This window comes from Parus major, chromosome 8 (genome assembly GCF_001522545.3).
Source record: "Parus major isolate Abel chromosome 8, Parus_major1.1, whole genome shotgun sequence".
In the NCBI taxonomy this organism is placed as follows: Eukaryota; Metazoa; Chordata; class Aves; order Passeriformes; family Paridae; genus Parus; species Parus major.
In genome coordinates this window covers 12,308,951-12,333,666 of record NC_031777.1, presented here as the reverse complement: position 1 = coordinate 12,333,666, position 24,716 = coordinate 12,308,951, and the positions used below count along the sequence as shown (strand labels likewise).

Below are 24,716 nucleotides of genomic sequence, written 5' to 3'. Positions count from 1 at the left end.
GGCTGCGCAAGATGGCGGCGGGCGCGTGAGGGGTGGCGGCGGCCGCGCCGTGGGGACGGAGGGAGCCGAGGCCCGAAGGGAGCCGGGAGGGGCCGCTGGTGCCGCCCCCGGGGTGCGATGGTAAAATGACCCAGGCGGGGAAGAAGAAGAAGCGTGCCGTGAACCGCAGCATCATGCTGGCCAAGAAGATCATCATTAAAGACGGCGGGACGGTGAGGCCGGGGGCGCGGGGCGGCCCGGGGGACGGCTGGCGGTGGCCGGGGGCCCCGGGCTCTGTGGTGATGCGAGGGCCGGCCCCGGACGGGTAGGACCCAGTCCAGAGGGAGTCGGTGGGCCCGCGGGCCTCGGGCGGCGCGCTTGTGTCGGTCGCGGTGCCCTCACGGTCGCCGCAGCCCCGGTGGCCCCGCTCGGCAGCCCGGGCTGGAGTCCGCGGGGCGGCTGCCCGAGGAACACCTGTAAGCGTGTCAGGCCGCTTTGCTCCGCCCGTAAACGGGGTTTGTTCCTCGCGTGGGCCGGGTTTTGGGGCGCGGGAGCGAGGGCGGCCTCAGGCGCTGGGCCTGGGGCACGGCGGGTCGTTACGGGCGCCCGAGGTGAGCGAAGCGTGTCCGAGCCCGCCCTCGCCGAGCGTGGCTCCCGTGAGTGGCGGCTGCGGGGGCACCGTGCGGGCAGGGCCGCGGAGCGCGGCTCGAGTGCGGGGCTGCCGGCGGGGGCAGGGACCGCTGTCCCCGTGGTCAGACAGAACGGGCCCGCGAGGGGGACAGACGCCAGCGCCTGAGCAGTTCCGCAAAGGGCGCCTGGAAGAAAGGTTTTGCGTTTCTTCCCACTGTTTTGCTTCCTCTTAAATACATAAATTTGAAAAAGGAAGGAAGTTCTTAAAGCGTTTTGGCTGCTGGAGCTTGGAGTTGGTTTCGGTGGGTTTTTTGGTTGTTTTTTTGTATTGACGAGTGCTGTTACTTCCAATGTATCGTTGCCCCTGGATTTTTTCCACTGTGTAACACTGTGTAGCTTCGATGTTCCCTATTCTAAATATAGTGTCATTATTTCAAATAAGGAGACAACTTGACAGACTAAATTGCTGATGGCCCTTCAGTTTGTCTTTTTGGAACAATAATGAAGAAGAGGCAGGTGTCAGAGTCACTAGATGTGTTCATTGAGGTGGCCAACTGGCTGGATTACTGAAGTAGTAGGAAGCAAAACGAATTCTGGTGATTGTTGTTGATGTTATCCAGGATGTGTTCCTGGTGTTTGTAAAGATAGAAATGTGTGAGATTACCTTGTACTAATGTTAAATGCAAGTATTTTAGATTGAGTAGTACAAGGAGAGTAAATGTTGTTACTTAGGGAACATGGTGCTTCATTGTTTCCCTCTGGAGTCATTGATTAAGATACAGCATGTTGTGTTTCTAAGCGTCCCTAACCGCTCAACTTTAACTTCCTTTTGCCAACAGAGGAGAAAGTATGTTACAATTAACTGCATTCTGTGATACTTGTAGTTCATCATTCAGTGCCTGCTGCCAGTTTCAAAAGCTGAGTGCAAACTCCTGTGAGTTCTGTATTAATTAATTTTTTGAAAACACAGAAAAATGAGCCAAAAACATTAGATGAAGGTATGTAGATTGTTGTTAGGCAACAAAAACTTCCACTTGTGATACTTTATGCCTTCAAATAAATGTTTGGGAATTTATTTGTTTTAAATACATATTTTTAAGTTATGAAGTGATGATACATGATATCTCTTATGAGATATCATATTATATATCTTACGATATAAGAGTGTTCTTTATAACAACAGCAGAAACTTCATGCATGGATTTTTTTTTAATATTTGCTGAAATGTGAAGTTTGCCTTTAGTGCTCAGTGTCCTCAGCTGCTTTCATTCTTTGCCCAGCGTGGTGTGTGACACTGTGGGAAACAGGTACCTAAAAATGACCCCTATGTCTTCAATGTCTCCTGCTGGCAAACTGGTAATTAATCAAGCATCTTCATGTTCACGTTCCCGGCTGTTTGGTTTATTTTGGAACTGTTTGACATCAAAGAAAATTGTGTGAGCCAGAAAAAAATATACAGATGGTTAATGAGGTAGTGGCACAGGCAGAAAGTTTCTGATTGGAAACCAAAAAAACCCCAAACAAGCAAAAAGGAAAACCCACCATTGTTTCTGCAAAGCCTCTCCTCCCACTGCATTTTCTGCTGGGTCTCCTTGACAAGGCAGTGGGTGGTGCAGGAGCTTGGGTTGGTGCATGGTGGTATTTTTGTGTTTTTCTATTTGCAGCTTTAGTAGCTGTATCAGAGAAGGAATGTGTAATGGTGTGTTGTACTCAAGTGTGTGTTGTCAGATTTCACCAAAGGAGAGGCAGTAACACCAGTGATGTGGTTTCACAGAATCATAAATGGTTTGGGTTGGAAGACACCTTAAAGATCATCTATTTCCAGCCCCCCTGCCATGGGCAGGGACACCTTCCGTAGATCAGGTTGCTCAAAATCCCGTCTAGCCTGCCACTGAACACTTCCAGGGCTACGGCAGCCACAACTCCTGTTTCAACAATTTTTTTTCCCCAACAGTTTTCATTTTTCCTTCCCTTATATATTCATCTTATGTATGATGATGCATTTGTGAAACAGTCATGAGATGAATTAGAGATTAGGACTTCATTTGGTGCTTTTTCTTTTCCAGCAGAGAAGCAGCAGCTGTGGTCTTACACACGATACCTTTGTTGCTTTGATAGTTAATCTGTTTTGTTGTCAGGTGGGTGTTCTTAGGCTTGCCTGGCATGTACAGTTTTTATCACTCGTATAACTGACAGTACAAAATGTTTGATTAAAGGCATCTTCTCTATAACCAGAGGAAAAGGTTTTCTAGAAGCCCTCTTTGTGCCGTGGGTTTAGCCAAGCTCAAATATGCTCTGCTCTGGCTGCTGGTAACAGAGGAGGGTTGATATTAATCTGATTGGAACATCTCAGTTCCAGCTTGTTCACATATGGCCTCTGTATCTTTTCTCTCCAGGTGTAGGGCCTTCAGATTCAGTTGCACTTTAGAGCACTGCATTACATTGTGTTCAGAAAGCTCAGGAAGCAAGTTTGTAGGGTAGAGGAGGGCAGGACACCCAGCACCTGCACCACACCTGTGGGCTCGGACAGTGCGTCAGGCTGGTACTGAAACCTTGTGGAGTGAATGCTTGTAATGTGTCTTAATACACTGCAGTGTAACTGCTTATCCTTCCCTTGCTTCACCTCAGAAGCATCCTTGCTACTGGATAGTTGCCACCACCTTTAAAAATAGCTATAAAGGTGATGATCTAAATGTGACTAAATTACTTCCTGTTTTTATAGGTAAGAGCAAATAACAATACCTATGATATGTGGGCACTAGCAACAAGAAAGCAGGGAAGTTGCACCATAGTGATCTAAATGTCACTTCTGGTTTTTTTGTCAGCATGATGGAAAGCTCTGTTGGTGCTGCTTACAGCTGGGTGACATGGCAGAGGGCAGCAGTGACCCACATGAGGCCTCTAAAGTCAGCAGCAGTTCCCCTGTGCAGAACAGTCGCTGCTTTCATTCTGCTGTTTCGCTTTGTGCGGGTGGTCTTGGAGCTGCCCAGAGCTGGATGAGGGCAGCGCGGGCACAGATGGCCTTTGAGCTCACTTGTGTTTGCTGTGAATGGAGGTGCTCCTGACCCCCATGCTGGGAGGGGTGGGATGGTTTGTGACACCTCCCTCACTGTCTGTCAGGCCTCCGGGGGTCATGAGCCAGCAATGTGACAGGAATCTGGGGGCTATCAGAGTGAACCTGATTTTATGAGGCTGAGTCAAACAGCTAACGATACTTGCAGTTTGTGCAGAGCTGGATAAATTTTTAACCCAAAGCTAAAATAAGGATTGTGGGTGGAAAGGGAAAGGAATTGTGGGAAGAGAGGATAATTATAGCCACTCTGTACCTACAAAGACTGTTAATTTACATCCTTGGGAGAGTAGGCAGAAAAAAAAACCCAGCAGAAATATCTGTATGGTATGTCTGTATTTACTGAAGAGGGCTTGGGAAAGAAAAACAGCACAATGCTGAGGTACTTCTGTAATTCACCTTTTACAGACTGATATGGTCACTTTCAAAAATGATGATATTTTCTAGCAATAGGAGTGAGTAGGCAGTAAGATTTTCTGTATTTATTTCCTACATTTTTTCACTAAGCTTTTTTTTCTATGTTAGAAATATTGGAATCTGGAAAAAAAAAGCTAGGTATGGCTTGCATAAATCTCCTAATTAAAGAAAGACTCCAGTATTACCTAACTGCAACTTAAAATTGTGTAGTATTTGAGGCTGGAAGGCACCTCCAACATCACTAATCCAACTACCTCAGTCTCTTACCCCAGACCAGGGTCAGCTGGAGCAGTTTGCTCAGGGCTGTGTCTAGTGGGGTTTGGAGGATGGCAACTCCAGACTTCACTGAGCAGCCCTTTTCAGGAAGGGTTGCTTTTTGAGGTTCAAATATAATTTCTTGTATTTCAGTTTGTGTCTCCAGTCCTGTCACTGACACCTCTGAGAAGAGTCTGGCTCTTGTATTTACTCTTTCATCAGCTGCTTATACACATTGATAAAATCCCAGTGAGCCTTCTTGGGGAGCAGCTGAGGTCCTTAGCTTGTGTGTGTGCTCAGTGTAAATGCCAGGTCTGATCGTATCACAGCCACTCTGCTAGTAGCTCACCTTTGCACAAAATTGGCAAAGTAGATGTTAAGGCAGCACTTCTAAGTTGAAAGAATGCATATGAGATTTCTGAGGAGTTACTCATACTGCTTTCATATGAGAATAATTAGTGAACCCTATCCTTAATTTGCAAATGTTGAACTGTGGCATGTTGTTTGACAGCATTTACAGTCCAGGAGATGAGCAGGTTTTCCCTCCCATGCTCTCTTTGTTCCCTTCAAAAGCTACTTCTGATTCTACCAAATTGCTGAAGAATTTCAAGTTCCTTTTGTCAAATCTTTTGCATATCTTCCTGCATTTGAAGCACACTGTAACTGATAGGCCTGCACTCAGTATTTGGGAAGTGATCAGTGCTGGTCCTGAGATTTGCTTCTGGTGTTCATTATCTTTCCCGGTTTAGAGCCATGTTTTGTATGGAGCACTGGTGCCTTTTAATAACAGAAGAGCTGTTTGATAGACCAGGTAGTGAGACTTGGGGATAGCTGAGTGTGAACACTGCTATGTTTTGAAGCCATGGAAACTTGGTTCCATATGGCTTTGTGTAGACTTAAGCACTTTTCTCAAGGAAAACAAACTAGTTGTCTGAAGAAGAGTCTGTTTTCCCTGCAGCATGCTTGTTTCCTGGATTGGAAGTGTAAGTGGTTTATTTTTTGAGATGGTAGTGAATGATTCTGCAGCATAAGAGTAGGACACTTCAGGACATTAGCATCAAAGGATTAAAAAATGGAGTTTCATTCCATACCAGTTAGTTGGGCAACTATTCCCAAGTTTTGAGTCCTGTTTCATTATTAATCGTTCTGTTTATAGTGTTCTGATGCATTTCTCATGACTGATAGATGATCAGATGTTTTAATCACCTGTCTTTTCTCCTGTTTCAGCCTCAAGGAATAGGTTCACCCAGTGTCTACCACGCTGTTATCGTGATCTTCTTGGAGTTTTTTGCTTGGGGACTCCTGACAGCTCCCACTCTAGTGGTAGGTGATCCTCAGGAGCTTTTTCTTGCTGTATGGGAAGTGGGACAATTACTGCAAAGGCACTGAGCATCTTCTGAATTACATGAAATGAAAATTACATATCACTGAGCTGCTCTGTTGTACAAGTGAAAAGTTCTATATTTTTAGATGGTTTCAGAAATTTATTTTATTATAGCAGTGTAATGGTGTGGCACAACTGTTGATATGCAAGTCTGCTAACACTCAAGCTTACATGCAAATAGTTTCTGATTGAAAGGTGGTACTTAAAATTAAGGTGGTAATGAAATTATCTTTCCTTTCAAGATGCCATAAAACATTGACATATTACAAATGTAAGGACAAAAATACACTTGGAATGTAGTGACATTATGCAAGGGAGGTCTTTGCTGACCTGGCTGTGTTTTAAGCAGAAGCTTCAGAGCACAGACCCTGTTGGACCAGTCAAAGCATCCCTGTGATTAGTGAAACAGTCATGCCAGTGTGTTTGTACCAAGGTACTTTCTCATGTAGTTGGTTGCTTTTAATTTGGATTTAATTTGTGAATGATACATGATGACAAATTAAATGGGGAGGGCGGGGGGAGGCTTAAAAATCTCCCAAACCAACTCCACTGTAAAAGCAGTCTTGGTGCTGCTCTGAAAGCTGATGTTACCCATCAACAGTCTCTTGGGTATGAACTACACATCGTCAGTGAATGGAATTCCTCTCATCTAAACACAAATCAGACTGAGACAGCTGCATTTCTGGATTCTGCTCTCCAAACTGAGAGCCACTTCAGGATGAGAGGACATCTTTCCTCTCTCTCACCCCAGTCCCCAGCAGATGACACAGTAACATTTGGAGAATCTGGTCGGAGATAATTTTGTAGGTTCTCTGTGGTTTATTTATATTTCATGCACTGAAATCTCAAAATGCCTTCCATGCAAATATTAGTCACATTATTTGTGGTTTGCCCTTTTTTCTTCTATTTTTTCCTCTGTATTCTATGAAAATAAGAAACAAAAACTGCTGTGCATCATAAAGTTGGATGTATCATGAGCAATATTTGTAGTTGATATTGTGTAAATGACTGTATTTCCTCTCCAGGTTCTGCATGAAACCTTCCCAAAACATACATTTCTAATGAATGGTCTAATTCAAGGAGTAAAGGTAAGTTGCCAGATGTTAATCACAAGTACAATTTAAAGTGAATGGTGGGAGGAATATAGAAATAACTGCCAACTGAGAGAAACAGTCAAGAGGTTTTTCAATATGGCTTTCACAGTATGAATAAAATGGGAATAAATTACTGCTGAAAGTGCAAATGTACATCTTTTTACTTTCAGTAAGATATTGCTTGGTCTGTATCTACTGTTTGGGTTCAGCAAATAAAAAGGTAGTTGCTTAATTCCAAATGATGCATACGGTGCTGAAAGTGGATAATTTTTCACTTGGAGTTTGTTGCTCCAGTAGACTCTAAAACACAGTTCATGAAACTGCTTGTATGACTGGGTCATCTGCATTTTGAATTTTGTGTGGCTCTGAGATAACAGATCTCAAGTTTTATTTAACCAGACATGGGATAGAAGATCAGTGATGCTTGGCCATGTTGCCTTTGGTGCATTGCACTGTAGCTGTTGGCTTGAATGAAATCAGAGCCTGGGCTGCTCTCTGTGTTGCTGCTCTGACTGTGTTGTGGTCAGGTATCACAAGTCTGACCTCTTAGTTCTAACTTCAGATGTTTTGTTTCATTTAGGGCTTATTGTCGTTCCTCAGTGCCCCACTCATAGGTGCCCTGTCTGATGTGTGGGGACGAAAGTCCTTCTTGCTGCTAACAGTGTTTTTCACCTGTGCACCAATACCACTAATGAAGATCAGCCCATGGTTAGTAAATTGTTTCATGCCAGATTGGCTGTTGTTTTTCAAGGTTGCCATCTAATGCTTATGTGTGTAGCATTGTTGATAAAATGCTGTTTGTGCTTCATGGAAGATTGAGGCTTTTGTATTATTTCTGTGCAAAGCTGGAGGAACAGTCAACCTGAAGCAGCTGCCATGAGGCCAAAGGCCTTGTTCAGAATTTCAGTAGCTGCTGATTTTGATCTGTGCTGTAAGCCTTACTTCCAGCACATCTGCCAAAGCTGGAGAATGCTGTCGGGTGAACTATGCAAGTCTGGATTGTGGCCACAGTTCTCCCTCAGATACCAGCCAGCAACACTGAAATCAAAACTTTACCTCATCAGGGTGCATGAGGTAACCTACAATGTTGCAGCACTTTTACACTTTTGTTTCTCAGATTCTAAGATCAACTGACTTTCATGCTTTGTGCACCTTACTGACCTGTTAGCTGGCTGGAACATTGCCCAGGTAGGGCAGGAGTCAGAGCCCTGGGCTTGCTCCTGACCCATGCTGTTCCTGAGGGTGGAGCAGCAGTGGCACAGCCTGCACTGGCACAGGCCACAGCCAGCTGCTCAGGCAGATCTGTCACCCTTTCCCATCTCCTCTCTGGTCACACAGGCTGCTCACCCCTCTTCAGAAGGAGCTTGTTTTTTCAGTGTAGATTAAAGTTTCATATGCCAAATGCTAGTGTCTGTGGCATAAAGATATTGCTAATGTGGAGGCCTTTCAATGACCAGGTTCTCAAAATACTGAGGTTCCTAATTTGCTTTGGGTCATAGACCAATAAACCCAAGTTTATTAGCTGAGCACCTTGTTTCTCAGTAGTACTTAATTACAGCAGCTTTTTGTAGTTGTTACAAAATCATGCTGCTTGTACTTGGAGCACGTAAGAGTTACACAATTCTATCAAGGCACAGTCACATTGGCTTTATCCAAGATTATCTCAATAAATTGTCAGGATAAGTTGGACAAGGTGATTTACTGTTTAACTGCATTTAGATTGAATATACTTTTTGTTTCTCTTTAGTTATTCTAATTTTTTTATTGTGTTCTTAGGTGGTACTTCGCTGTAATCTCTGTGTCTGGAGTTTTTGCAGTGACATTTTCTGTAGTTTTTGCATATGTAGCAGACATAACCCAAGAACATGAGAGGAGCATGGCCTATGGTTTGGTATGTATTGTTTGCCTCTTTTCCTGTTGGTATTCAGTACTAAGCCCTTCAGTTTGTCATGCTTTTCAAAGCTGTGTATTTGTTACTTCTGTGATTTTAATTTGGACTCAGCTTTTTCTGTTTAATTGTTCCTATCATCCAGTCTTGTATCTCTTGAATATTCTGCTTCTAAATGAAACAAAGCATGACCATATTAAAAGCTGTCATGTCTGTCTGTCTTAAAAGCTGCTATCAGTCTTAATGATGTAATTTGAGGAGCTTTAGTTATTCTTGCATCGTTGCCCACACTGATACTACTCTGTCATCAGAAATCTCACCTTTTGTTCTGGAACTGCCACTGTGTGATACTTGACTGCCCCTGCCTGTGTCTCCAGTCACTCTGCTGAGCTGCAGTTCAGAACAAACGTAGCTGAGTTACTTGTCTGTGTGAAGTTCTTCCAACTCACCTCTGTTTCTCCTGATAACCTGCCAGCTCTCAGGAGCTTTGACAGTCTCATGTTATTATGGATTAGCAGAACTACTTGTTGTGTTTAGGTTACAGAATCCATTACCATTCAGCAGGAAGAACTGAAAGCAATGGATATAGAACTAAATAGTTTCCTTGTGTCTGTACACATCAGAGATGAAGATATGTTGAGAAAGTTCTTTCAGTTTTTAAGTTAATATCTTTACAAGGCCAGCTGATTAACTGACGACTACTGAGTTGGATTAACCAGCATATTACATTTAATATACCCTTTGTGCATGTGCACTTTTTTTAACAGACATTGCCTGTTTCAGTAATATGAAGATTAAATACAGCTCATTGCTTCCCAGAGGTATCAGCAGAATCTACAGTTAATTAAACCTAATTATGTCAGTACAGGAGTGCTATGAGCCTCACATTGTTGTCCAGGTAGCAGAAAAAAAAGTTTTTATTGAAAAATTGTGATTGTCTAAAATCACAATATATACACAGCTGCTACCACATAGGCATAGGAAAAAGGTTACTTTAAATCACTGTGTGATTATAATGGTCAGGCTTTTGAAAAGAAGGAAATGAGGGTAATAACACTACTGACTTGTCTCTCTGAAAATCTTACCAACTGTTATTTATTTCAGGTTTCAGCAACTTTTGCAGGAAGTTTAGTCACCAGCCCTGCTATCGGTGCCTACCTTGGCCGAGCGTACGGCGACAGCCTGGTGGTGGTGCTGGCTACAGCAATAGCCTTGTTGGACATTTGTTTTATCCTTGTTGCTGTACCGGAATCGCTGCCAGAGAAGATGAGGCCAGCATCCTGGGGAGCACCCATTTCTTGGGAACAGGCTGACCCCTTTGCAGTAAGCTACTTAAATAGGGAATATTTTGTTATTTGTAGATACTGATCTTTGGATACAGGGAAGAGACTGAATTTACAGTAGTTCAGGCTTGAAAAACAAAGCCTTCAATTTCTTCAAGCTTGACCTTGCTTCACTGGCGATACTTTTGCCAACAATCTTGCTAAACATACAGAGAATGCTTTGGTAGTGCCACGTAACAACTTCATTGTCAGCCTTTTCAGAGCCCAGCTAGGGATGCTTTCTGGAAATGAAGGTGGAATGTTTTGTAATTCTTTTTTCTTGCCATAGTCCCTGAAGAAAGTCGGCCAGGACTCCATTGTGCTGCTAATCTGCATAACAGTCTTTCTTTCCTACCTCCCAGAGGCAGGCCAATATTCCAGCTTCTTCCTATACCTCAGACAGGTAATGTAACATTTTGGTATGAATTTGAACAGAACTTCATTTACAGGATTTAAGGAAGTTTTCAGTATTACTGAACTAATACAGAAAATACAGATAACTTACGTAATTTAGAAGCTCCCAGCAACTGATTTAAGTCCCTTTGTTGTTCTGTTTTTCTCTTTTAGCAGGCAAAAATAGAGGGGAGTGATGAATGAGTTATAAAACAATTTCTTGTATTTTGTAATTATTTGTGTTATTCTCGGACTGCAAGGTTCAATATGTTAAACTGGTATTATTTTCTGAGGGAACAATTTAATTGTTTTTTATTTATGCCCCTTTATTTCTGTTTACTTGTTTGATGTAATGGAAAAAAAGATGAAGAGCTGAATAATACTGGTCCTCTGCATTGTGTGTTCCCTCACTGGGGTTTGTGACAACATGACACATGGTTTATGGTTAATAATCAGATTGCCTTTTCTATTTAATATAGATAATGGGATTTTCATCTGAAAGTGTTGCAGCATTTATAGCAGTCCTTGGGATTCTTTCCATTATTGCACAGGTGAGTTACTGCTCTGTGTGTTGTTGATTTGGCAAGTTGAAAAAAAGGAAGCACTTTGGAGAATGGAGAGCACTGTGGTTCCATAAATGTAACTCAGCTTTTCTGTGTCTGTGTTTTCCTAAATCTCTAAAAACTGGTTAAGACACTAGCTTAGATGAAAACATTTGATAACAAGTGTTTGGTTCATTAAGGGAAAACTAAATCCTTCGTGCATCAAAGAAGGGGTAGTAGTTTGGTCATATTACTTGCTAAATGACTGTCCTCTTTTTTTTTGGTAGAGGGAAATACTGCTTTTGAAGAACACTACTTTAAAATAATTTCTGCATGTATTTGACATTGAGAATAAAATGTTCTCAGGGATTTTTTTGTTGTTTTTTTTTTTAACTCATTAACTCACCAGCATACTTGTGTTTAACATTTAGAGTAAGATGTTATTTTTCTGACATTTTACTTTTGCCCTCTCTGTTAGACAGTAGTGTTGAGTTTACTGATGCGGTCCATTGGAAATAAGAACACCATCCTGCTGGGCCTGGGGTTCCAAATACTGCAGCTGGCCTGGTACGGCTTTGGGTCAGAGCCATGGTACGCACATTTCACTTTGGTCTGCCTGATGCAGGGTTGGTCTGCATTTTATCCCTTCTCCGAAGGGTGCGAGTGCAGGATAGGCAGTGCAGCGTCCCTGCACTCCCAGAGCAGAGCTGCAGCCCCAGAGCAGTCACTGCAGTGTGTGTTTTGCAGGATGATGTGGGCAGCTGGCGCTGTGGCTGCCATGTCCAGCATCACTTTCCCAGCTGTCAGCGCCCTGGTCTCACGAACCGCTGATGCCGACCAGCAGGGTATGTTTGCTCCTGGTTCTTGGAATTCTAGTTGAGAAATACTGTGCAGACCTACTGGAGTCTGGGCTTAGTGCTCATCAGCCAGGCTGAGTCTTGGCAGGGCAGCCCAGATACCTGAGCCTAAGGCACCACGTTAAATCCAGGTTGCTTGGAAGCTGCCCTGTGCATGTTCTGCGTAGTTCTGTGCAGAGGGAAATCTTAGCGAGGCCCTAGAGCAGCAGAACATTCAGCAAACTGTTCCTCGGTGTTGCACACAGTGCTCTCTCCTGTGTGAGACAGTGACAGCAGGGATGGTGTCCCTATCCCAGCCTCTGAACTAGCTCAGCATGGCAGGCGCTGCCCTCTGCTAGAGGCAGATAGAAAAACCACTGGAATATATGATAGCGACGGGCTTTTTGTGCCCCTTGTTCACTGCTACACCATTTGCAGCTTTCCTACTTGCATCAGTTTATAGTTAATAAAGACATTAGAAATAGTTAATTATATAACTATAGATAGATAAGAATATGTATTTTACTTTTGCCAGGTGTTGTTCAAGGGATGATTACAGGAATTCGAGGACTGTGTAATGGTTTGGGACCAGCGCTTTATGGTTTTATATTCTATATATTTCATGTTGAGTTGAATGAACTGCCCATGCCCGAATCATCGTCAGGAGGTAGTGTGGTTGCACAATACCATTTACAACAGGTAAGTTTCTTTTGTACTTACTGCTTCCAAAAGAAGAAGTTAGGAAGGGCTCCTGTTTTCATCAGTTCTCCGGTTTGATGCTGTGGTACATTTTGTTATACTGACTGTAATTGGAGGGCATAGAAATGGGTTTCTAAGTCCCTCTAGGGGAGGGTTGTTTAACTGATCTGTTTAATTACATGCACTAGTTTAGTTTAATTCTCAAATAGCTACAGCTGACAGTCATAGACAACTGTGACTCTTGGGAGAATACCTTGAGGGAAGGGTGGACAGATAGCAATGGTGAATGTGTTTGTTTTGTCGTCTTTTTAGTAAGCTTTTTTTTTCCCCCTAAATTAAGTTTTTGGGGAAACTCAGCAGGAAGAAATTGCACCAGAAAAGGAAGTTGGCAAGCATTAAAAAGAATCATGTGCTTCCTTGTCCTAAATCATAGGATGTAATGTTGTTCCACATGCCTTCTCAGAATTGGTAGTGTAGTCACTAGTGTGTCAGGCAACAGCTCTTCCAGCTCTTGAAAGTGGGTAATTAGCAATTGTAGGCTAATGTGTGTCGAAAGGCTCGTTAACACTTTGTTTTTTTTTCAGAATTCCATAATTCCTGGACCCCCATTCTTATTTGGAGCGTGCTCTGTGCTCTTGGCACTTCTTGTTGCCTTGTTTATTCCTGAACACACAAACCTAAATGTAAGATCCAGCAACTGGAAGAAACACTGTGGCAGCCACGGCCATCCCCACAGCCCACAAGCTCCTGGTGAAGCTAAAGAACCATTACTGCAAGATACAAATGTATGACAAAAATCCAGGAAGACCCTTTGGACTCTTCTTTCATCAGCAGTTTGGGATACACATTCCAACTCCATCAAAATATAATTTCTTAAGGTAATCTTAAGAAGTATCTTTCTGCATGAAATCTGTAGGAGTTGAAACAGGAACTTTCTCCAAAGATGTTGCCATTGAACTAAAAACTTACTCGCTTTTATAAACAAACTGTTGCATACTTGTCTCTTGCCATGAAATGCTGTTACTGCTAAACTTCACATTCTAGTTCAGAGACAAACAATAGAGTCAAGGCATGAGCATGTGTCCTTCTGTTTCCTTACGGTGGTGAGCTTTAATTCTAGTCATGCTACGTCTCAATGAGACAGACTGGCATCCATGTGGACCCATCTGTTTTAATGTTGTAAAATCTTGGGTCAGATGATTCAAAGCCTTAATGTAAATGTACTTAAGTAGGGAGGTGAATTGGTATCATTTCTTTTCAAAGTCACATGGCAGGTTTTTTTTAAGTTTGTACTAATATAAAAATCACATGGGCACGCTTGCTAAACAGTAAAAGTTATTTTTATGTAAGTGCATTTACTCTTTCTATTTTTGAAGAAACGGTCGTATCAAACACTTGTTGAAATACAAAGTGGGTGTTTTGGGCCTACAGATTTTAATACCGGCTCTAAACCTCTGCTTTCCTCTGTACCGTTTATTAAACCACTCTATTTCTGATGTTTGCATAATCATAAAGGATCTCGAAACTTGAATACACAGACTGAACTCTATAAGCTGATAGCCTTGAATCTGTCCATGTGCTATATAGTGGCCTTTGAGGACTGTCACAAGAACCCTTTTGCATTACAGAGCTAAAGTTTTAGTCCTAAATTTTCAGGACCCTTAGTACAGAAGAGAGCTTTATACAATTACTGATGTGAATTTCTCTAAAAGTGTATATTTTTGTGTCCAGTTGTATTATTTAAGTGTTCCTTTGTATAAATTTGTGTATAAAGTATTGTATAGGTTTAAAATGTTTTCATCTTGTGGTTATTGCTTAATGCTTTTTTACCTTTGAACATTCACCATGGTTGACCAAGAGCAGGAAAAAAAAATGTAAATAATCTGTTAATAAAGTTGAATATTTTAATGAATTTTTAAATAATTGTCAATGTGTCTTCAAACCTTTAGTCAAGTTCAGTAGTTGCATGTGTGTTATACTTCAGCAGGTAGAAAAAGTCACCTGGAGCAGTGATCCAGCATGGAGCTTTATGTATTAGCTAGAGCAGCCCTGAGCCCAGTGGAAGGGTCCCCACTGTCCAGCAGCACAGGCTGCCTGCAGCTGCTCCTCGGTTCCTGGGGATCCCGTGGGACAGGACAGCCACAGCCGCAGGCTCCAAGGAATGAGCCAGCTGCACACAGCCAGCCTGGCCAGGGCTGCCCAGGCCCACAGCACAGCCGTTGGTTTTTATTTAGGTGGCCTGGGAGGTGCTGCCACACTCCTGTGACAGCAGCTCCTGCAGCTCCTCTGCAGGGTGAGATGAACACAGCCTCAGGCACTGACACCAAAGGATGGCTGGAGAGAGGAGCTCTGCAGGGCTGGGCCTGGGGCACTGCACACCCGGGGAACAACGAGTGACAGAAAACTGCAGAAAAAGGTAATGAAAATAGAGCAGTGCTGCTGCTTACCTCAGCTGGGAATTTCACTACAGTGGAGATGGTGGTTTGTACTCCTGAAACATTAACTAAGCAGAGCTTTTGATAAAAACCATTTAATATTTCCATTAAAACATACACATGGCAAAACCAGGTACTATACATTAACATGGTACTAATTTATAAACAAATTTACACATTTCACACAGCAAAACAAACCACTGAAATGTACAATCCTGTGGGTGCACTTGAGCAACTAAGGTAAAAGGAATGAAATATCTTTACCAAAAGTAGGGAATAATCATTATAAGGGTACTTTGCCTGGCAGGATTCCATGCGTGCTCCTTTTGCAGGGAACCCCCAAGTAAAGATGGCACGGAAGGAGTTGTTACATGATCCTAGCATCTGAACCCAGACAGTACAACAAGCTGCACAGATGTAAGAGTACCTGAAATTTCTGTATAGTCTTACAGTTATAAAGTATGAGTTATAAAGTTTTAGGTGTTGATACTTGTCAACAGTTAACTGTTCAGTTACTTCATGTTTTAATGTTTTATGCATGGTGGCCTGTAATACTGAGAGATTAACAGAAAAAATACTCTTGGTTCCCCTAAGAATTTTCAATTTTAATTTTATACCTTCAGTGAAATAATTAAGCATTTTTAGTATGAGATTATTTGTAAGTCTATATGCAATTCAAATAAGAATTTGATTTTTGTTCCAAAATTAAAAACTTGCTTAAGACTAAACTGTAAGGGAAGGTTAGTGAGGCAGTCATGCCCCCATATGAGCTTAAGCATTACTAAAATGGACAGCAGTCTTCTCTGCTTTCCCTTCACCTCATCCTTTCTCTGACAGGAGTCAAGAAACAGAAATTCAGGAAATTGTTCTCACTCAGGGAATGTACATTTCACCTGGTATAAAACAGTCAAAGCATTTTGATGAGTTTTTAGGAGGATTTACAGGTCAACAATAGACTAAGAAAATTGTGTGCAGCCCTGGTGTTGTCAGTGTTGTTCCTACTAAGGCCCCTTAAAGGCTTTATCTTCTTAGGCTCAAGCACCATGAAACATCAAGTCAGTCAGGGTCCCTTCCTCAAAGAAAATGGCTCATAAAACTCTTGTCAGTTCACACTGATACTTTACTAAGACCATTGCAGGACAGTCAAAAGTCCCCCCAGTGGTTTAAAAGAGGACTCTTACTGAAAGAAGCCTGTCTATGATCCCGGAAAATAGGCTGAGACTGGTGTTCCGGCAGCTTTTGTGGACGCCTGGGCTTTGGCTGGCACGTACGGTCTCAGGTACTCTGCAGAACAGCACAGGACACTGCATTGCACCATGGCTGTCATTGCCCTTCAAGTACATTTCAAATAAGGCCTTGTTCTGTTTCGTACTTACCCGAGTTAAGTGTGTTTTGACTAAGCCCTCGTAAAGGAATGCTGTCATCTTTTTTCTTGAAATACTTCAATTCCAACCCCAGCTGATCCCCACTAGAAACAGAAAGACAAATTAAAATTTAAAGCAAATGCAGCTTGTCATCGGTGCATAAGAAAGAGGGCAGCTACAGACTTGCTCAGGAAAACCTTCACTAGAAGTGCAACTACTGCATTTCTATGACCTTTACCATGTAAAGTTTACTCAGGGATGGTTTGGTAGAATTAGTAGAACTAACTTTTTCAGTGACCCAGCACCTGATGGCTTTGATCTGTCAGCAGGAGCAATACTGAACTGTTGCTCCTTGGGGCCCACTCCTGCAAGCACAGCTCTTCCTTTGGTTTCAACAAACCAACACAAAATTAATTAGCATGGTAACAAAGAATGCCGATTACAGAACCAGGCTCATACTAGAACGTTTAGTCAGTTCCAAACACACCAAGATGACGAAGGGCTTTTTAAATGAAATAATAAAAATACTAAATTGCAGTAGCTGGCACTCACTTCTCCTTGTTTGCTGTGTGACCAGCTGCAGACACTCTGTGAGCATCAGAACATCGACTCAGTTTTGAAAGCTGTGAGTTCAACTGAACCTGCAGAGACAAAGAGGTGCAAGAGTTATTCCAGATCTGACAGTCCCCTCCCCCAAGGGCATTCAAAGCCAAATCCCAGGGATTCCTGTTTCTACACCTCACTAGCCCTGCTGTGCAGCAAAGCCTGTGAGAACACACAGCCTGAAGACAAGCATTACTTATGAATAACAGGCATAATGCTCAAAGCAGGGACCCTAAGAGTAAATACAGTAAATATTTATGCACTTTGAGAAATAGCCAAAACATAGTGCTTTGATATTTTATACTGTCACATTCTTAAACAAACAAAAAAGTCCAAGTGCTTGCCTTTGGTACTGGACATTGGGAATTCCCATTTTTGCTTTGTGTCGATTCCAGATAGTTCTGGAAGGCATAGAGAGGAGAAATGGCATGACTGACTCCTGAGCTGTGAAAGGATGGTCGGTCAGGCTGTAAAAGAAATAGAAACACATCCATAAATGAGAAACACAGTATTTTATTGTGTTTTAAATACAGTATTTTAAGTAACTGTAGAGATTAAAAACTGCAAAATTAACAACTATTTGCCATTACAAAGCCAACACTTATCCGAGTCTTCCTGATGGGAAGAAAACATCACTTTTCCAAGACCTGCACACTTAAGGAAAACGTAACTTAAAAAAACTTAGATGAGGTGAGCACTCTTAGCTAGTAATAAGCTACACACTGTCATTGATTAAAGTAATTAATGTATCCAGCTACAAGTCCAGAGACCTCTTGGTATGAACATGCCCTTCCACTGTGAACCAGCAGCTCATCAATTCCTGTTGTCCTGTACAACACAGGGTGAGAAGCAGCACGTTACGGTACTCAACAATGACTGCAGGCAGCATTCCTTAGCCCCTGACTTTCCTGTTCCTAAAAATCACTAGTTAAGAGTATTCAAACAGAACACTTTGGGTTATAACCATTACAAAGAGAATTAGTAAGTTAGCCTCTCAACACAAAAATGCCTTCTTTTTTTGCCTTCATTATGCACTTCATCTTCTCCAAGCTAATTCTGTATTGCTTTGTGTATTTTATGTAAGCAAGACCTTAGATTCTCACCCACAAGGCCCAGCATATCAAGAAGCACCCTCAGGGTTTGATGTTGTTGAAAATTAAGCAAACAAAGAATGCCAAACCACACCCACCCAGAACTGTAAGGCCAGAAGAAGATGAAAGCACATTGGTTTTATTTCCTTTGAAGGCCCTGTATTTTAGCAACTGATGCCCACCTCACCAGCCTGTTAATTACACCTCTACTTTACCATGCCAAGAGGTGAAACAGCAGCCCTCCCACCAGCATGGGCACTGGCAGGAGTGTCCAGCTTCTTTGCCATCTGAACTTCACTCAGCTGTCTGTTCAGCCACGAGATAACTGCAGAGAGAAGAAAAAGCTCAAGTCCATTTGCTCTCTTACCAGCTGCTTGAAATGAACAGTAGCCCATCCTCACAAAAAGTGGCAGCTCACTGGGTATTTCTCCTCCCTAGTCCCATGCAAAGCCATTTGTTGAAGCTTCCTGCCCCTCTCCAGGCCTCTGAGCACCTATCCCACAGCCCCAAGGAAAGGCTTCCCCTCTGTGCAGCTCTTGGCTGTTGCATGCCCACAACAGCCAGAGGCTCGTTTCCCATACATGACATAATGGCAGCTCTTCACAAAAACCCCAAACACTGCTTCTATCAGTTTCAGTAGTAGTGAGATCACTGGGTCATTTTTACAGAGGGACAAATCAAACTGTATCAACCTACCATTTTCATTGGTTTTCAGTAACTGCTTACTTTCTTCAAGTTTTTGTATTGTACTTTCTAGCTGTTCTTGTAGCTTGCAAACCTGTAATTCCCATAATAATTGTAAAACCATCAGGAGTGTTTTACTACTAGTGTTCTACCAGCTACAAACAACAACAAAAAAAGCATTTATTAAGTTACTCTAAAATTGAAGAAGTTTGAACTCGGTTTGTCACAAAAGCAACATGGTAATCCTTTTAAAGGAAGCCCTGCTTTCAGCTAGGATTTTGACAAGGTAACAGCCAGAATCCTTTCTGACCTTTATTTTTCTATGATTAAATAGTGCAAGGACTCTAAACAGGAGAATGTCCTGTTTAATGGAATGGAAGCAAAAGGTTCACTCTGTTCCTGTTCTTACTCCCTTCACCAACTTACACAGGAATGTGCCTTCTGAAGGGTGCTGATTCATCCATTACATTGCTTTGTTCTCTTGAAACAATTTTGGTTGCCTTCCATATAAATGGATGGCTTTTACAAATCAGGCTAACATTAAAAAACCTGAAAGTTGATGACACATTTAAATAAACACGTTAAATAATCAAAAGAGTATATTCTATTGCATGGAAAGATTTAACCCCTATTGCTGTAACTAAGTTAAACCCTACAAAGCCCAACAAAGTCCACACAACAGCATTTCCAGCACACAAGGTTAACCCATCAATACCTCTTGCTCTTTCATTTGAAGGGATTGTCCCATCTCCTGTGATTCCCTCTGCTCTTTTTGAAGTTTCTCTTCTTTTTCTGCCAATAGTTTTTCTTGCTGAATTGTTACTGTATTTTTCAATTTTAATTTACTCATTAGAGTTTTCAAATCTCCTTGTAACTTCTTGATAATTTCATTAGCCTGTTAAAAAACCCCAAATTATATATTACAAAAACAAACAGAATAAGGGAGATGTTGCACAAGGGAAGTGCCATGTTCAAACAAACCTTAAGGAGTTCAGCTGACAGTGACTTAATTGTTGTCTCTAGTTTTTCAATATGCTTTTGTTTTTCCTCTGTACTCTCTTCCAGTATCACCTTGAACAGAATGTTACAAAATATAATAAGGCTGTGATACACATTGTTTTTGATTTCAAGTAGACTGTTCATAATTCTTTGAGAAATATCCTTACAAGGAACCAGCTGGTGCTTTTCACTCAAATTTTACAGAACCTGTATTAATTGGGTTTTTTTCCTATCAAAATTACCAAAAATTATTACTCCAGTATCACAACATTAAATCTGAACCCAATATACTTTTGAAGCCATAATTTAGTATCTTAACTACATTTGAAAGCCGACTGGCTATATTCATAAAAACTGTTCAGCAGCTACTCTATGGAAACCACAATTAGGAAGGCTGAAAAAAATTCATGAAGAAACCTTTTGCTCCTGTGTTGCATCTAAGACTTCTTTTGTTCTGGTGACAAGCTGATCTTTGTCTTTGATCTCTTGTTCCAAGACAGCAACTCGTGTCTGCAGCTGATTAATGAGTTTCTCTTTTTCATGACATTCAGCATCCAGAGTTGTGTTCTCCCGGCGCAGGGATAGCACCTCCTGCTTTGCTCTTTGACATTCCTAAATATTGGGAAGGAATGGAATTTTATTTTATTCTTCAAGAAAACCCATAACAGTAACTTAAAAAGACCTATTTAAATAGCAAGCACAATATGGAATAAAGAGAAACTAAATGAACTTGATAAGCTGCATTTCCTGACGTGCCCCAGCAGGCACTGTTAATGCTTTAACAGTAGTAAGCCTGATTTTGGGTATTGGGAAGCCATACATCTTCTAATCCAGAAAGCTTTGCTTTCAGTTCTCTGACTGTGGAGTCTCCTTTGTATCTCCTCTCTGTTAGGTCTTTATTGATGACCTCGAGTTCTGAGAGCCTGTTCTGCAACTGCTGAATACTTTTCTGATGCAAATTTTCCAATTCCTTCTTCTGTTGTTCATGCTGTTGTTGGTACTGAGTTTGTGCCTGTGAAAAGCAACAAAACAAAGCAGTTATTCGATATATCTGACTATTCCCATACAAGAATCCTGCTCATTCTTTCCAACCACTGTACCTGGAGAGCTCTTTCCTTCTCACTTGTCAGCTCCTGTGAGTGTTTGTTGCTCAGAGCTGTAGTGTAGGATGTCCATTCATTTTTCAGTTTGTCAAGTTCCCGGCTCTTCTCTGACAAGCTCTGTTTAAGTTTGACAAAGCATACAGAGTTTAAAAATGTAACCATTTCAGCCAGGACTAAGTGATTTTTACTGTTACTTACTATAAGAACATGGACTTATTTAAAAATAAATTTCTGCTAAATTTCAGCACCAGATGCTGAAATATGTTAATTCTGTGACCAGGAAAAGTAAGGCACTGAGAAGCTAAAGAACCCTGTTCTGATGTTATGGATAAAATTATCTTAATTTCCAATTGCATTTTTTTCCAACCACTATTTAAGAGTGAAAAACAGCCTGCTGATGTTCCCTACCTTTGTAACACACAAAGCACCCTACTAGGTGGAAAAAAAAAAAAAAGTTCTTCAGCAGCATCTTTTCCTCTTTTTGATTTGTAATTCTGCATTCCAATTCAGCAAACACATTCCAGTAACTCAAACTGAAGTTGCAGACATGAGGCAAACAAATATTCCATTCCAAAACCAATTCTTAACAGTTTTAATGCATTTGTTCTGTTGCATTCCAAAAAGTCACCTTGATAATTGCCGAATCTGACCCAAATCATTCTCTTAAAATACATAAGTGTGTACTATGCTGACTGAAAAAAAATCAAAAAAGGAGTAATTAAAATCCATGACTGCTAGTTTATTTACCATAGTTCCACAATTTGTTTTAGAAAAAGGATTTTCAACAATTCATGGAATATATGAAGTGTATTTATCATTTATCTTCACATGACCATATATTCAGTCTTCAATTTGTATGTGCATACATAGACCTCTGCACAAAATAAAGTAAAATTCTGCTTGAATACTGCAAGAACTTAATTTAATTCTTCATCTGCAGGCTTTACTCACTCTCTAGAAAAGCTACAGTAGACTATTCTCTTCAGTCATATCTTGATTACGTAGTGGCTAACCAACCAGTCTACAAAAAGGGACATCTTCCATAAATCAAAAAAAGCGCAACACACAAATGTTCAAAATTTTTGTTACCTGTTGAGTGTAGCTCAGTTGTCTGGTAAGATCCTCTTCGGTTTTTTTAAGCCTTTCTTCCAACATCATTTTATCCTCCTATGCACAAATTGACATCAAGTCAAATCCTTAGCTCCCAAAATACAAGTAGCATTTAGCTCCCATTTAACCAGCACAGCCTGCCTAAGCACCATATACTCACTGTATTTGTGAAAAGATCATCTTGTTAAATAAGTGTCATACTGAATAAGATAAAATTAACAAATTCAAAAGAAAAGGCATTAGCCCACAATGTAAAAACCCAAATTAGATTCTTACCAAATTTCTACAAGGAAATAGTATCTTATTTACAAGACTTGTTTACAAAGGAGTTACCTAAACAAGGGATCAACTGAAATACTCTAAATCTACGTTATTAAAATGGCTTATTAGGTGTCCAGAAACATGACAGCACAGTAAGAGAGACAAATCCCAGGCTATGAAACTGAGACAGGCAACAGTTGAACTATGAGGCCTATAATTTCTCATGAAATCAAACCTAGCATGCCACCAAACTGCATCAACATGCCAATTTAATTTGCTATTTATAGCTGTTAGTCTTTTGAAGACCACCAAACCTGACAACTACCAGCAGCCTGTGCTTTCCTACAGCCAAGTGCAGAACAGAGACTGAGAGGTTCCACTAAGTCCTGCAGCTGCTCTGGCCATCAGCACAGGCTGTGAGCAGGGAAGAGCAGCAGCTGCACACCACCATGCACTGTGTGTAAAACAAAACACCTCCATTCCTGCCACTTCAAATGGCACTGCTGCCTGAACATACAGAAAGCATTTTCATTGCCAGGGTGACAGTAACAATTCAGATTTTACAACATGCACCCAAGTAGCTGCATGCAACGACATATTTGGGCTAAAAGGAAAAATAAACCAGAACGTACAACTTGGTACAGACCTCTGAATTATTCAGAAAGAAAAAAATGCTTAAATACATAAAGCATCAAAGCTTAGTTGCAGTTATGATAAACTTTCATTTTACCTTAAGGCATTTCAAACAGTTGGCTAAAAACTTCTTTATTTCTGCATCAGTTCCTGGCAGGAATTTTAGAGAGAGATGGGTAAGGTGTTTGAAAGGGTTGGTCTCCACTACATTTAAAGAGACAGGTGTGTGATCCAGAGCAGGTGCTGAAGAAACTAACTGCAGCAAAAACCTAGGGAAAAACCAAGAAAATCCAATGTTTAGCATGTTTGGGTTTTTTTTCCTGAAACTACCTGTAGATCCTAAGCTATTTCCCATTAAAATGTATTTTCATATGTGCAGTAAAAGGCTGTCCAGTTTTTGCTCGAGAAGGAATTCTCCTCCTGAGACTCAGGTTTTGCCAGTTACATCCACTAACTTATATTTGGGTCGGGGCAGGTCAGATTATCCTTTTCTTCTGACTCTTCTCAGTCTGAACGGCTGACAAGCACTTTAAGAATTCAACAGGTGCACACAGAGTAACGTGGCATACACTTGGGACCTACCTTGGGATATCTTTGTTCTGCTCCTGAATGCATTGCTGAAGCAGATCTATAAATTTCTGTGGGAAAGCAGAGAAGTCTACCAAGAGACCTTGCTGGGATTTCAAACTATAGGAACAGACAGGGAAAAAAAATATTAACGATATAGAGAACTGTAATTTACTTCCTATAAAATATTTTATTTACACTAGTAGAAAGAACCAGTTCTGATCATGTCATTAAAGTTTACTAGCATGTTATTTCAAATCAGAAGTGTGTCCACATATCACAAAATCACAAAAGTGGTCAGGCTGGAAGGAACCACAGTGGGTCAGCTGGTCCAACCTCCCTGCTTGAGCAGGATCATCCTAGAGCACATCTTTGATAATAATCCCCAGAGGATACGTCTCATCACAAGAGCCCTTGCAAACAGGCTACACTAACTGAAAACCAGAAGTTGCTGTGGTGTAACAAATTGAGCAGGCATCACCCTCACAGGACAGTGCAGAGCAGTGATGGCACAGGGAACAAACACAAGACAAGGAGTGGAGCCTCAGCCATTACCTCTGTTCCCTACTGGTCCATTCCTCTGCCTCCCTTCTCCACAGACACAGCAGAAACATCCCACAGTGCACACACAAAGCTGTGCCTCCATGCAACAAAACACTCTCTTGCAAACGCTGCTTTGCTTTTGCCTTTTGATCCACACACTGATCACACCTCCCTTTTTAAAAACAACACCAAAGCCACTCCTCCCGCCACCCCCCCCAAAACCTCAAACAAAAAAACCACAACAAAACAAAGCAAAAATTAAAATAAATAAAAAACCAAAGAAAACAGAAAAAGGAAGTCTTCATCTGTTCATGCCTGGAATCCAAATTTGATGATTTGCTCAAATTCTGAGCAAGTAAATGAGACCTAACAGTACAATCACACAGGAAACCCCTAAGATACAGGCTCAGGTTTGTAAAACCGCGCTCATGCAAACAGACTTTCTTCTTGTAATTATTTCCTGAACTAGTTCACTCTCACACACACACACACACACACACACGCACACTAGTCTGTAAGAAGCAGTTAGGATAAACAGAAGATACGAGCAGTAATATGAACTGTGGTACTGTGGCACTGTCTCCCTGCAGGGAACTTAACATTGGGATCTCAACATTCCTCTGTGTAACCTGAGCCAGTCACCCTCCTGAACCTGGCTGTTTCACCCACTGGTCAGAGAACAATATTGACAAAACCCCATAACTGAAAACTGCCAAAACCTGAACTCTAACATAGATCACTCTAAGCTAAAAACATTCTCTTGTTTGTTCTTTTTGCCATTTAGAAATGTTTCACAGCGAAAATACTGTATTTT

At 41.4% G+C, this 24,716-nt stretch overlaps 2 protein-coding genes across 4 annotated transcripts in view; one reads left to right on the top strand and one right to left on the bottom strand.

The window, feature by feature from the left end:
- On the top strand, nucleotides 1-14,429 carry MFSD14A (major facilitator superfamily domain containing 14A). 2 transcript variants are annotated; one of them, XM_015635942.3, is made up of 12 exons: nucleotides 1-212; nucleotides 5,579-5,674; nucleotides 6,761-6,823; nucleotides 7,410-7,537; nucleotides 8,606-8,720; nucleotides 9,822-10,040; nucleotides 10,329-10,442; nucleotides 10,912-10,983; nucleotides 11,453-11,565; nucleotides 11,722-11,819; nucleotides 12,346-12,509; nucleotides 13,094-14,429. In XM_015635942.3, the coding sequence occupies exons 1-12, from the start codon at nucleotides 126-128 to the stop codon at nucleotides 13,298-13,300; spliced, it is 1,476 nt and encodes a 491-aa protein (XP_015491428.1). In that variant the 5' UTR covers nucleotides 1-125; the 3' UTR covers nucleotides 13,301-14,429. The 2 variants fall into 2 exon arrangements, with proteins under 2 accessions (XP_015491428.1, XP_033372242.1); XM_033516351.1 differs by lacking the exon at nucleotides 1-212 and adding an exon at nucleotides 6,085-6,168 and having other exon boundaries at nucleotides 5,578-5,674.
- A 594-nt stretch (nucleotides 14,430-15,023) lies between these two features.
- The window catches only part of SASS6 (SAS-6 centriolar assembly protein), an 11,736-nt gene continuing 2,043 nt past the window's right edge, over nucleotides 15,024-24,716 (bottom strand). The window contains exons 4-17 of one of the 2 annotated variants that reach the window (XM_015635940.3): nucleotides 23,375-23,479; nucleotides 22,890-23,061; nucleotides 21,878-21,955; nucleotides 20,786-20,905; nucleotides 20,506-20,697; nucleotides 20,103-20,297; nucleotides 19,668-19,757; nucleotides 19,402-19,581; nucleotides 18,699-18,780; nucleotides 18,218-18,327; nucleotides 17,256-17,378; nucleotides 16,861-16,949; nucleotides 16,321-16,412; nucleotides 15,024-16,248 (exon numbers count right to left, since the gene is read on the bottom strand). In XM_015635940.3, the coding sequence (XP_015491426.1) occupies nucleotides 16,220-16,248; nucleotides 16,321-16,412; nucleotides 16,861-16,949; nucleotides 17,256-17,378; nucleotides 18,218-18,327; nucleotides 18,699-18,780; nucleotides 19,402-19,581; nucleotides 19,668-19,757; nucleotides 20,103-20,297; nucleotides 20,506-20,697; nucleotides 20,786-20,905; nucleotides 21,878-21,955; nucleotides 22,890-23,061; nucleotides 23,375-23,479 (1,657 nt within the window). In that variant the 3' untranslated portion in view covers nucleotides 15,024-16,219. The remainder of the gene's footprint in view (nucleotides 16,249-16,320; nucleotides 16,413-16,860; nucleotides 16,950-17,255; nucleotides 17,379-18,217; nucleotides 18,328-18,698; nucleotides 18,781-19,401; nucleotides 19,582-19,667; nucleotides 19,758-20,102; nucleotides 20,298-20,505; nucleotides 20,698-20,785; nucleotides 20,906-21,877; nucleotides 21,956-22,889; nucleotides 23,062-23,374; nucleotides 23,480-24,716) is intronic. The other variant, XM_015635939.2, reaches the window with a different exon arrangement.